Genomic DNA, 12,639 nt, shown 5'->3' on the forward strand with positions numbered 1-12,639 from the left:
AAAAGGCGCTGTTCTTGGACTAGGAAAAGATTCCAACACTGGGGGGTGCGAAGCAAATTATCTGAAGCGATGGTGTAAACTAGGGGGCAAAAGAACTGAACTCAAGAAGAGAGTATACAACAAAGAATTCAGCAGAACACAAGTGCAGGACTATGTGAAAGAGCTAAGCAATATACAAGCATGGCGCCAGCATAGGCGAACAGTAGAGGTCGCCCCATGACACATCACATTCGCAAAGCCTTAGGACCAGCACACTTCTTCCCCAACCAAAACATCGATAAAATTATTCAAAACACCGAGCAGCAGTTAGCGGAGGAGGATAAGTTAATGTATATTCACCATATGCTGTGCAACTTGATTTTGCTGTCTTACTCTTTACACGCTAACCAAGTAACCAGGGTCCAGGGCTCGCTGCTCCAAACTGTTACCAAAAAAATTTGACGAACTTTTGGCTAAGGTTTCTAACACCAGTTTGTGAATTTCCTTCTCTTAATCTACACTGGGGAGGTAGCTCTTCAAGAACATGTCTACGAGTACACCAAAAGCTTGATGAAATGTCTAAACATCTGTAAGAATTATAGATGATACAATCATGACATAGGCCAGGAAGAAGAACATGACAATCTGGATGAAGAACTTCGGGTTGTCCCTCAAACTTGGGCCCACCACTGATCTACTGCTTGAGAATACAAGAATAAACTTTCAGTTATGTAAACTCAGCGCTGAGCAAGAACAGTGCAACGAACATGTCGCATATCATACCTGGCAATCCGCTGTGAGAGCCGATGGAAGGGCAGACTCTGAATGAAAACAACACCTGGTCCCGTGAGAGATGCTGTTAGCTGGTTTTCACCCTGCATACAACGATGTTTATCAGTGCAAGGAAAATAAAGAAATATGAATATAAGCAATTAACAAGGAAACATGAAGCATGGGCTGGAAGAAAAGGCACTCACCCCAAAGACTGCTCTTCTAAGTTGGTTAGGGCTCTTCAATTGGAAGTTGATGGTAGTTGTCATAGCCACAATACAAGCAGCATCAACAGTAATAACCTCTTGGGGAGCAAGGATTTTCTGCATGACTAGAAAAATTGACAGCAAAGTCTTCCAGTTAATAGGAGGATCCCATCCACATGTTACCAAAGTCAAGAATAACTTGCTAGACTAAAAAAAAAGGATATGAGACCACATCTTGTTCATAGAAAACAAACTGAGGTCTCGTACCTAGCGGCTGGTCTGCTACTATAGAAATTTATGTGTAATTACCAAATGATGTACACAGCAAGTATGTTAACAACATCTATATCTGTTAACATAATGTGCCAACCTAATGTTGCATGTAAAATTTACTACAAACCATATCATTTTCCAGCAGTGTATCCTAAACCATTTACGGCATTAAAGCTCATCTTTTTAAGTACAATACCTAAAATTTCTGTCCAATTTGCATTGCTAAAGTGCAGAATGACATTACAATTTCAAATACTGATATCTATCGCAGTATGTGGCACAAGTGTGAAAAGTCCGTACCTGATCCACCGCCGACAAGAAAAGCCATCCCCTGGCCCCTAAGCTTTTGTTTAAGGATCATCTGGAGAAAAAATGTATAGCTTTCATATTCCAGCATGCAACTTAACAGGGAAACATAGATAAAAGAACCAAAAGGTACATATCTTGTCATATCCAAAGTAGCAATATAACTCAACAGTTAACCAACCTCTGCACCAATCTCAATATTCCGTGGTCGTGGCTCAACTGTACTGGTGACTGACACATCATTGACTGAACACAGAAAAGCATCTGCCTACAATGATAATTCAGTATATGAAGTTCTCTTGAATTTCAAGCAAAGTTCTCTTGAATTTCAATCAAACTTTGCTAAGAACTTACATGGCAAAGAAGTTCTCCACCAAAGTTTGCTAGATCTACCTGCAACAAATGCAAGCAACTGCGATCAGACTAAGATAGCAATTTTGCATTCATATTAGTGCACAATTATAATGCTGATGCCCCTACTACCGAGCACGTGCCATAAATGCTGGTATGCTTGACATGTACTACCTCCATATCATTTTATTTGACGTTGGCTAGTTCAAAAATGAACTAACCAACGTCAAATAATATGAGTTGGAGGGAATATCAGGTAAGAGGCAGGTAAATGGCTAAGGCTAACCAAAATGTATTCCTATACTTTGTTAACTGTGGGACAACCGAACAGTTAGGTTAGTGAAGATTGGAGAATAATCTAATAACAGTATTTAATTGGATGGTGTTAAAGTTGAACAAGAAAACTAACAAATCCTTGTCTGGCAAATAGAAGTTCAAATTTTCAAGCCATAGAGCAATATCATGGAAGTTTCAACAACTAGCACATGCAATCAGCAATCTTGAACTTGCAAATGTATGAGGACATAGCGATGTTTTTCACATTAGAAATGATCATTTTTTTTAGTAAGGGAGCTAGGTTAGGGATAACAGCTCATAGCCACATGCTACAAACTACAACAGAAAATACTAAATGAGGTGATACTAAGAGGAATGCTAACAAACTACAACAGAAAATACTAACCGGCAGTATCCTCCCAGGAAATGGTGCAGCAATCCCGACATATCCATCATCGGATCCAGTATTGAAGAAAACGGTGCTGCTTACGCTTTTCCCAAAAATCCACTGCCACACGCCTCCATCATTTTCAGGCAAGTAATTATTGTCCATCTGCATGTTCCCGGACATGTAGCACATTGTACCTAAAGAAAACAGCAATGCTGAGAAAATCACACGCTGACGATCTCAAGGACAATATGGTACTATAATACATTTTTCACAGCACAATATGTATGCAACAGATCGTTCACAGAAATTATCAACCAGAAGGTTAATCCTTTCGAACTACAGGCTGGGTTATGGCCAAAAATAAGTATTGAGTAGAACTGCAATATAATGTATGACTCAAAAATAGACACTAAAGCCGCAAGCTTCTGTCCGAAGATATGTAAAACTTACAATTTCTTCTACATGATGACTATTTAGCACCTTATTTACTAGTTTTAGTTTAATTGAAGGTCACATACAAAGATACTTCAGCAGACAATCTGCAGAGCAGAAGGACTGAATTCAGTTACCTGGTTTTGCAGTTAACTTCTCCTGAGATTTCAACATCACCTAAAAATCAATTGCCCCCAACAATTCCAAATGAGTAAGGTTCAATTCATGTGAAGAGAGGAACTACGAGTAGGGAGAACAGATTTGAGCACCATAAACTACCTGCAGGACCTGCACATCTCCTCCGGATATCTGAAACGCCGTCACAGATCCTTGCTGGCTCTGAAACCGAGACCCACACAGTTCAAACCGAATCAGACGGGACGAACACAATCGGAGCCCATGAGCAGCGGATCGGGTGGATCCAGCCCCACGAGCTCGAATCGAACCCTAACATCCTACGCGGAGATGAGACCATCACGCGAAAAAAGGGATCAGATCGTGCCGGTGAGGGGATGAGCGCGGACCTGGTAGACGTAGGGCTGGAAGGGAGTGGAGAAGAAGGGTGCGGCCATGGCGGGAGACCTTCTGGAAGCTTCTCGAAGCGGTCACTGCGCGCCGGCTCGGAGAGTCGTCGACGGGTTCGGGAAAGTAGCCATTCGGCGGAGACGGCGAGCTGTTCTTTTAGGTTCGTTTAGGTTCTCTGAGCTTAATTACGACAGGAGAATTTCTTTTTTTGTTTATTTCTGTGCCACGTAGGTTTATCTAAGCCGTTAATTGTACGATGGGCGGTGGCCTGATGCGCGAAGGGTGTTCCCGTGGCCTGTCCACGCAGGCTTCCTGTGAACGTGGCGGCATGCTGTTGGTTTGAGTGACTTGCCACGACGTGTCCAGTGAAGCAGCGCCGTTTTCCTTTTCTTTTCTTTTTTTTTAGAAGTAAGCGCCGCGTTCTTTTTGAAATAATATAGTGCTGCATTCTCATGTTGAACTTATGTGGATTTTTGCTGACTTTACCGTAGATGTTCGATATAGTTCGATTTCTATTTCGGTAAATCATAATAATAAACTATAAATATAATGGTACACGTCGCAAACAAATATCCATCATACTCAAAAATCATAAAGATGAAAGGCAAACGTGCCTCAGTTGTCTAAATTCCATCCATGTCTAAGCTTTCGACTCAGCACGTGTGTATAAGTAAAAGGTATTGTGGGCATATGGAGAAATTCTATGAATTTCAAGATACGATGGACTAGTCTCTTAAGGAGAGGTAGGCACGAAATGATTATCCTTTTTTTTTCTTTTTACTTACTTTGTCCATTCCTTGATTCCATATTAGATGCGATAGAGAGTATAGGACTGTGCCTAAGCTACCTTATGGTGTTTGCTTTTGAGGGTTGTTGTTTCTTTTTCGACTCCCCATTGTATCCTTGACAATGGTTCTATTTCTTGCATGGTCGTGTGTCCTTGTTGTACATGTTCAAACTTTTTCTCTTCTTAATAAAAACATGTTATGCATGTCTTAAAAAAAAGAGTATAGGACTGTTTCACGCTAAGTTCACTTCACGACTAACATCAAGCCTAATCATACATCATACATTTTCATGTGGTATAGACAATAACATCTATTTCGATAGACCTAAGATGATTTATGATTTATCCTTGAACAAAATAGGATGTAGACATCCACCTTTTTTTTCTCTTTACTTGTTTCTATTGTATTAATTAGTAACCACAACATTTTTGTTCACTCCTTGGTTTTACTTGCATTAGATGCGGGGTTGCAAAAGTAGTTTTCGTGTCTCTTTTCCAGTACTTGAGCTACTTTTCTTGAATCGTATTTATGGATGTTTAATATCTTACTTATTTTCTACATCGATAGCGCGCCATCGCACCCGATGCCTAGCTGCTACTATTCTCTTAGATGTTTAAGCTCCTCGTTCATGGAGTTCATCGTACTATAAACATCAATGGGTAGTAAACGTATTACGACGCAGCGGCGGAGCTACGTGGGGGCAAAACTGGACGCCTCCCCCCCTTGCCGCCGCCATTTAGTCCACAAAACTGCTAGGATGGCCGGCGCGCTACGCCGCGCCCGTATATGTAGCACGGCTGTTTCGCGTGGATGCGTTGCTATCTGTCGTTGCAGTTTTAGAAATTTGGTACGCTGTAGAGATCTGAACATGAAGACATTTCATTGTTGTTAAAGAAGCATACCAAAATATTGGTGGCACATTCCATAAATTCATATAAGTCATAACCCTGCCAGTAAAGGGTAAAAATTGAAAAGAGAAAATTCAATGCTAAAAGGAATCTATAGACATTACAGGCTTGTGTGGAAATAGCTATGTTTATGTCACGACCATAATATAAGTGTCTGACACATGAATATGAAATTCTAAACACCGCCATTGCATCAGCATCCAAATCATGGCTGACCAGTGTAAATTGTACCTTTCCTGCTAGCAATGAATCACAGTAAATCCAGAGAATGTAAATTTGGCAAAGCCATCATCAAACAACTACAAATAGTGAGACGATCAAGCACTCTGATTCTGAGGTTCTTGTCCAAATGAACCGCTTGAAATGTAAAATAGAGAAGAGAGAGCAAAGTTTAACCAATTACACATATTTTGTAAGAGAATATGCTTCGTTTAACAATTTGCATAAATAGACGCCACGGAATGTATATTTGACAAAGAAAATATCCCTATTGACCAACAGTCCTAAGTTGAGTAACTGATGGCAAGTAAAGTGGACCTTTACTTCTTGATTGCAAATGTGAATTTTAGTACAACAATAAAAAGTGTCAATTTGACTCTTCGGCAACACGTATGAAGCACATTTTCGCAAATCATACACTAATAAGAACTCTTTCGTTTCGTGATGATATAAGTTGCAAGCGATAAGGTCAGGTGATCAGATCCATCAAAAAGGTTGAGCAAGGAGTATATAGTGTGGTAAGATCAACATATCCAAAATAATTATGTGTAGCTGAATTGGTCTTGGCTTTAGAATATACATGTCACCTGAATTGACATCGGCAATGAGCATACAGACTGCAGTATGAAAAATAATGGGAATAAAAACTAAAGATAGCTGCAAGGATAACCTCAATAGGTGGATGAGTGACTTGGAAGGAAAATTTGCCGAGCATTTGAAAACAACATGCGTATCCAGAACCATGTGTAGCATGGCTTCAAAATAGACATGTCACCTAGATTGACATGGACAATGAGGATATGCAGTATGAAAGTAATGGGAATACAAACTAAAGGCAGTTGCAGGTATGACCTCAATAGGAGAATGACTGGTATGCACTTCCCATTTGTTACCCTTTCGTAGAATGCAGCAATTTTACTTTTAAGTTTCTTAAACAACAAGATATGCCACGGCTTGTAACAAGACTATCTGAGAATCTGTAATTAGTTGAGTTAGACTTAGAGGTAGATAAGGAAGGTAATTTACCTATTTTCCAAGATGTAATCAAACCAAACTCCTGTATCTATCTCTAGGCTATTGTCCTATATATGAACACGTAATCGTGGCGAGACAAGATAGGCAACTGCGTTCACCTATTCTTTCATGGTAATCAGAGCCATCCTTCCACCAAATATCCAATAGGCTCACCATCCATGACGTCATCTTCCTCGACGACGTTGGCGCTTGGCATGGCAGTTTCTGAGAAGCTGACTAGGAGAATCATGTGCTTTTGGAAGGCGCAGATCCTTCCTAGCATCCGGGGAGCCCAACTCATGGGCTATCTAGATGGGACGACGCCTGTTCCTTCGTAGACCCTAGAAGTCGTGAAGGACACCAAGAAGACGATCGTCCCCAACCCTGACTATGAAGCTTGGCTGGTCAAGGACCAGCAATTGCTCAGCTACTTGAACAACAACCTCACCAAAGATGTGTTGGTGCAAGTGGCGACTATGACAACGGCGGTCGAAGTATGGGCAGCCCTTGAAGACATATTCTCAGCTCGATCTAGGGCGTGTGCGACAAATATTCGCACGCAACTCTTCACCCTGAAGAAAGGAAGCATGACAATGACAGTGTTCTTCACCAATATGAAAGGTTTAAGGGATGAACTCGCCACTACCGATAAAATTATTGATGATGATGAGATGATTTCGTATATCCTAACCGGTTTAGATCAAGATTACAATCCTGTCGTGTCTTCTGTTATGGGTCGGTATGATACCATCTCCATGAGCGATCTTTATGCTCAGTTGATGGCTTATGATACTTGTCTTGAGATGCTTCATGAAGGACAGAGTCATGGCCAGTACCAATCTTTAGCCAATTCAGCATCAAGAGGGCGTGGAGGCTACCACGGTCGAGGAGAAGGAGGAAACCGTGGCCGTGGAAACAGCCGCGGTCCCAACTTCAATTCCAACTTCAATCGCAACAGCAACAGCACGCCTAAGCAAGGAGGCAAGAACAGCAAGCCACAATGCCAGATCTGTAAAAAGGTCGGCCATGAAGCTCCTACCTGCTGTTACATGTATGATGAGAATGGAGAAGAACAACAACACCCCAAGATTGCTGGAGCTGCAACAAGCTATGGGGTGGACACAACCTGGTACATGGACAGCGGAGCATCTGACCATATAACCGGTGACCTGGAGAAGATGACAATAAGAGACAAGTACAATGGTCATGATCAAGTGCATGCAGCAAATAGATCAGGTATGTATATCAGTAATATTGGACACATAATTTTACATTCCCCTAGTAGAAAATTATATCTAAATAATATCCCATGAAGCTCCTACCTGCTGTTACATGTATGATGAGAATGGAGAAGAACAACAACACCCCAAGATTGCTGGAGCTGCAACAAGCTATGGGGTGGACACAACCTGGTACATGGACAGCGGAGCATCTGACCATATAACCGGTGACCTGGAGAAGATGACAATAAGAGACAAGTACAATGGTCATGATCAAGTGCATGCAGCAAATAGATCAGGTATGTATATCAGTAATATTGGACACATAATTTTACATTCCCCTAGTAGAAAATTATATCTAAATAATATCCCATGTGCCTAGCGCAAAGAAAAGCCTTGCCTCTTTTCATCAATTTACATCCGATAATGATGCCTATATGGAATTTCATCCAAATTTCTTTGTTATCGAAGGTCATACATCAAGGTAGATGCAGGGGCGACCTCTATCCTTTATCATCAAGAATTTTATAAGGGAACAACATCAAGCAAGCCTATGGAGTCAATAAACCATCTACAATTAGATGGCATAGTAGATTAGATCATCCAGCATTTCCTATTATTGAGTTTGTGCTTAGAGATAATAGTTTGCCTTGTTCTAGAGATAAAAGCATTAATTCAGTGAGTGATGCTTGTCAGATGGCCAAGAGTCATCAACTTTCCTATTCCAAATCAGATAGTATATCTAGTGCTCCTCTTGAACTAATTTTTTCTGATGTTCAGGGACCAACACCTATCTCGGTTGGAAGACACGCTTATTATGTTAGCTTTATTGAAATCGATTTCAGTAAATACACTTGGATCTATCTGCTCAAGAAAAATATGATGTTTTTCCTGTTTTTCAAAACTTCCAAAACTTAGTTGAAAGTAAGTTCAACAACAAGATCATTGCTATGCAGATAGATTGGGGAGGAGAATATGATAAGCTCAATTCCTTCTTCCAAAAGATTGGCATAGCCCACTGTGTCTCGTGTCCTCATGCCCATCAGCAGAATGGAGCAGCTGAACGCAAGCATCGTCATATTGTGGAAGTAGGTTTCTCTCTCCTTGCAAATGCATCAATACCCCCTAAGTTTTGGGATGAAGCTTTCCTTACTGCTACTTATCTTATAAACCTACTTCCTAGCAAAATCTTAAACTATCACACGCTAGAAGAAAAACTTACAAGAAACATCTGATTATAATTCCATTCGCACCTTTGGTTGTGTTTGTTGGCCAAATCTACGAGCATATAATACTCGAAAGCTTTCCTTTCGATCCATCCGTTGTGTCTTTCTCGGCTATAGCTCTCTTCACAAGGGATTCAAGTGTCTTGATGTCTCATCCGGCCGTGTTTACATCTCAAGGGATGTGGTGTTCGACGAAAATATTTTTCCGTTCATAATCTCCATCAAAATGTGCGAGCCCTTCTCCGCAAAGAAATCCTTCTATTGCCACCACATTTACTAGGGGATGTAACTTGTGCTAACCCGATTATCACCAATGACTTGCCTAGTGTTGAGCAGGAAGATACAGGAAGAAATTTGGATGAAAACGGTGAAGGAAATGCCACAAACGGAGCTGTAGAAAATCCTGGCACCATATCCAATGCGGATCCTCATGCAGCCGACGGCGCGCGATCCAGCGCTGATTTGCCTTGGGGTCGGACCAGGCCATATCAAGACTCGACGCGTGGCGGGGGCGAATCTAGTCCGACCGTGTCGCCCCGGCCGCAGGGAGCTGTGCCGCCTGCGCCCAACCTGGAAGCGCTAGGTGTCCCACCTGACCAGGTGCTATCACCGGAGCGGACACCACCAGCAGGAGGCGGATTTTCTGCGGCGTCTTCATGATCTGCTGCGGCTGAATCTGAAACAGTTCAACAAATTGAATCCTCTCCTCCACCGATTGAGCTATCTCGTCCCATGACTCGTTTATAAAGTGGGATTGTCAGGCCTAGAAGTTCACTGATGGCACGGTCAGGTATGGCTATTTTTGTGCTACAGGAGAACCTCAAACACTTGAAGAAGCTCTCGGTGATTCCAAGTGGAAGAAAGCCATGGAGGAGGAATACATGGCGCTGCTCAGGAATCAAACTTGGCATCTTGTTCCACCTAAACAAGGCAGCAACATAATCGACTGTAAGTGGGTTTACAAGGTAAAGAAAAAAATCAAATGGCTTCATAGGTAGATATAAAGCACGCTTAGTAGCTAAGGGTTTTAAGCAATGTTATGGCATTGATTATGAGGATACATTTAGCCTAGTTGTTAAAATTGCTACTATAAGGCTTGTGCTATCAATTGCTATATGTAGAGGATGGTGTTTGGGACAATTGGATGTTCAGAATACGTTCTTACATGGTGTTCTTTAGAAGAAGAGGCTTACATGAAACAACCACCTGGGTTTGAGAAGGCAAATGCTCCACATTTTGTTTGCTGATTGGACAAAGCAATCTATGGTTGAAAATAAGCTCCACATGCCTGGTATGCGAGGTTAAGTACCAAGCTTATTGCTCTTGGTTTTAGAACTTCTAAGTCAGACACGTCTCTCTTTTATCTATCAGAAGGGCAACATAACAATCTATATGCTTATTTACGTTGATGATATTATTGTTATGGGGTCCTCTCAAGAAGCTATTGTGGTATTACTTCAGAATCTTAAACAGGACTTTGCACTCAAAGATCTTGGAGAATTGCATTATTTCTTAGGAATTAAGGTAAAGAAAGACAATAATAGGATTCTTCTTTCTCAAGAGAAATATGCACAAGAAATTCTAGCACGTGTTGGAATGACAAATTGCAAGCCATCTACAACACCATTGTTGGCTACAGAGAAGCTTTCAATGCATGAGGTAAAGCTAAGTGAAGAAGATAGTACGCGCTACAGAAGCATTGTTGGAGCTCTCCAATATCTCACCCTTACAAGACCAGATATTGCCTATTCGGTAAATAAGGTTTGTCTATTCCTCCATTCACCTATAACCATTCATTGGACTACTGTTAAAAGAATACTTAGATATGTCAAGTACACGACCAATCTTGGGTTAAAGATTTCACAATGCAAGTCAATGGTTGTAAGTGCCTTTTCTGATGCGGATTGGGCTGGTAGTGTTGATGATAGAAAGTCAAGTGGTGCATTTGCTATATTCTTTGGAGCTAACCTTATCTCTTGGAGTGCTAGAAAATAAGGCTACTGTATCTAGATCAAGCACAAAAGCTGAATATAAGTAGATGGCAAATGCAACTGCAGAAGTTGTATGGTTGGAATCTCTTCTAGCCGAGCTTGGAGTTAAACTTAACGAGTCTCCTTATCTTTGGTGTGACAATTTAGGTGCTACCTATTTGTTTGCTAATCCTGTGTTCCATGCTAGAGCAAAGCACATAGAAATTGATTTCCATTTTGTTAGAGAACGGGTCACAAACAAACAGTTGCAGATTCGACTGATATCCTCTAATGATCAGTTGGCGGATGGATTTACCAAAGCTTTACCTGTCAAGAAGTTTGAAAAATTTTGAGGCAATCTGAATCTTGAGAAGAAGAGAAGTTCAGATTGAGGGAGGATGTTAAACAACAAGATATGCCATGGCTTGTAACAAGACTCTCCGAGAATCTATAATCGGTTGAGTTAGAGTTAGAGTTCCAAGATGTAATCAAACCAAACTCTTATATCTATCTCTAGGCTATTGGCCTATATATGAACACGCAACCGTGGCGAGCTAAGATAGGCAACCACGTTCACCTATTCTTTCAAAGTTCACCTATATTCCATGTTTATCTGTTAGATCATCGCTCTCTTATCCTCATACCATTTCTCTGGTATGCACTTCCCATCCTTATACATCAAGTTATCCTAGAATTGAAGAGTCACATTTCTCTTTCTAGCCGGTAGACACCCTCCCGTCTTTATACGAATCAAATTGGGCTATAAGATACTGTAATTATCTGCAGCAGTTTACATTCAGTAGCAGGAAGTACAACCATTGAACCATATACTAAGAACTCTAGTGCCAGATATGAATCGAAGACCTCTTGATTAATAGCTTCCAGTGTATGAGCCCAAGTTCTGAACGGAGCATGGAAACAAGCAGGAGCAGATTTAGAATTATCCCTTTTACTTAAAATCTATTGTTACAAAACATGTCCATGGTACTGTATTAGATTGCTCACCATCGTATTTATGATCTAGAACAAAAATAATCGAAGCAGGAACCTACCTATTAGAGCATCAGAACAACCAAATGGCTACAGTTGTCAGTCAAACAATCGAGCATGCAGTTGAGCTATCAGAGCACTTGCATCGTATTCGTATCTCTGATGTCAGATACTCAGATCCAACCTTAGGACACGTCTAAAACAAATGCAGATAATACAGTGGTTAAGAGGAGAGCCAGGGAACAGAGTGGTAGAGAGGCCATGGACTGGTGGACCAAGCAGACAGAGGAGTAATCACCTGCAGGCTGGGAGGCAATGGTGGTGCGGAGGATCCACGGTGAAGCCAGCAGGCCACCAGCGCTTCCACGGTGCAAACCTACGTCAGAATCAAATCGGATTAGGGAAGTGCAGCCACGATGCCCAGCGACAGAGGAAGTGCAGGCGGCAGGAAGCGGAAGGGGAAAACCAACAGGACCCGGCAAGCGACGCGGTGTCCGTGGGAAATAAGCCTGGAGGTCGGCGACCTCGCCGGCGCGGACCCGAATCAACCGTCAGGTCACGGTGCTCCTTCAGCCGCAATACCTTCTCCGCAGCACCATGCTCGTCGGCCGCCGAACGGGCGCCCGTGGTCCTCCATCCGAAAGGTGCCGCTGTACATAATTCATGCAAGATAAGGATGCTACACGATAAAATGAATCGAGACTTGCCCAAGCCCGAATCAGAACGGCGAAGCATTCGGGCCGGCTATAGGGGCCCCTGGGAGACCAGCCCGGTCAGGACCGGCCCATTCCGGC

The 12,639-nt window shown here is 41.9% G+C and overlaps 2 protein-coding genes across 13 annotated transcripts; both read right to left on the minus strand.

Moving 5' to 3' along the window:
- Positions 1-306: 306 nt before the first annotated feature.
- Positions 307-3,679, minus strand: LOC101775108. 2 transcript variants are annotated; one of them, XM_022823361.1, is made up of 10 exons: positions 3,510-3,679; positions 3,265-3,324; positions 3,123-3,162; positions 2,569-2,747; positions 1,890-1,928; positions 1,717-1,803; positions 1,530-1,590; positions 957-1,081; positions 763-854; positions 307-679 (listed from the first exon to the last, which is right to left on the minus strand). In XM_022823361.1, exons 1-10 carry the CDS (start codon positions 3,555-3,557, stop codon positions 559-561), a joined length of 852 nt encoding a protein of 283 aa, XP_022679096.1. In that variant the 5' UTR covers positions 3,558-3,679; the 3' UTR covers positions 307-558. The 2 variants fall into 2 exon arrangements, with proteins under 2 accessions (XP_022679096.1, XP_004981795.1); XM_004981738.4 differs by having other exon boundaries at positions 307-676; positions 3,510-3,678.
- Positions 3,680-5,203: 1,524 nt separating this feature from the next.
- LOC105915067 lies at positions 5,204-12,542 on the minus strand. Of its 11 annotated transcripts, XR_002676054.1 has the most exons (6): positions 12,428-12,542; positions 12,144-12,221; positions 11,908-12,041; positions 8,913-9,806; positions 7,762-7,891; positions 7,022-7,608 (listed from the first exon to the last, which is right to left on the minus strand). XR_002676054.1 is itself a non-coding variant. In XM_012848724.3 (5 exons), exons 1-5 carry the CDS (start codon positions 12,501-12,503, stop codon positions 7,314-7,316), a joined length of 492 nt encoding a protein of 163 aa, XP_012704178.3. In that variant the 5' UTR covers positions 12,504-12,542; the 3' UTR covers positions 7,022-7,313. The 11 variants fall into 11 exon arrangements, 2 of the variants coding, with proteins under 2 accessions (XP_012704178.3, XP_014661214.2); XR_002676057.1 differs by lacking the exon at positions 11,908-12,041 and adding an exon at positions 5,204-5,442 and having other exon boundaries at positions 7,479-7,608; positions 12,144-12,509; XR_002676053.1 differs by lacking the exon at positions 11,908-12,041.
- Positions 12,543-12,639: the final 97 nt, after the last annotated feature.

The sequence above is a fragment of the Setaria italica genome, chromosome IX (assembly GCF_000263155.2).
Source record: "Setaria italica strain Yugu1 chromosome IX, Setaria_italica_v2.0, whole genome shotgun sequence".
In the NCBI taxonomy this organism is placed as follows: Eukaryota; Viridiplantae; Streptophyta; class Magnoliopsida; order Poales; family Poaceae; genus Setaria; species Setaria italica.

What these genes read in the sequence shown, in the direction of transcription:
- LOC105915067 (XM_012848724.3), bottom strand. Translation starts at nt 12,503, where the DNA reads ATGTACAGCGGCACCTTTCGGATGGAGGACCACGGGCGCCCGTTCGGC. An exon ending in AGCATGGTGCTGCGGAGAAG is followed by an intron (nt 12,222 to 12,427) that starts GTATTGCGGCTG and finishes ATTCTGACGTAG; the next exon opens with GTTTGCACCGTGGAAGCGCT. An exon ending in CATTGCCTCCCAGCCTGCAG is followed by an intron (nt 7,892 to 12,143) that starts GTGATTACTCCT and finishes CATCTTCTCCAG; the next exon opens with GTCACCGGTTATATGGTCAG.
- LOC101775108 (XM_022823361.1), bottom strand. Translation starts at nt 3,557, where the DNA reads ATGGCCGCACCCTTCTTCTCCACTCCCTTCCAGCCCTACGTCTACCAG. An exon ending in TCCAGCCCTACGTCTACCAG is followed by an intron (nt 3,325 to 3,509) that starts GTCCGCGCTCAT and finishes TCTCGGTTTCAG; the next exon opens with AGCCAGCAAGGATCTGTGAC. An exon ending in ATATTGAGATTGGTGCAGAG is followed by an intron (nt 1,591 to 1,716) that starts GTTGGTTAACTG and finishes TTTTTTCTCCAG; the next exon opens with ATGATCCTTAAACAAAAGCT.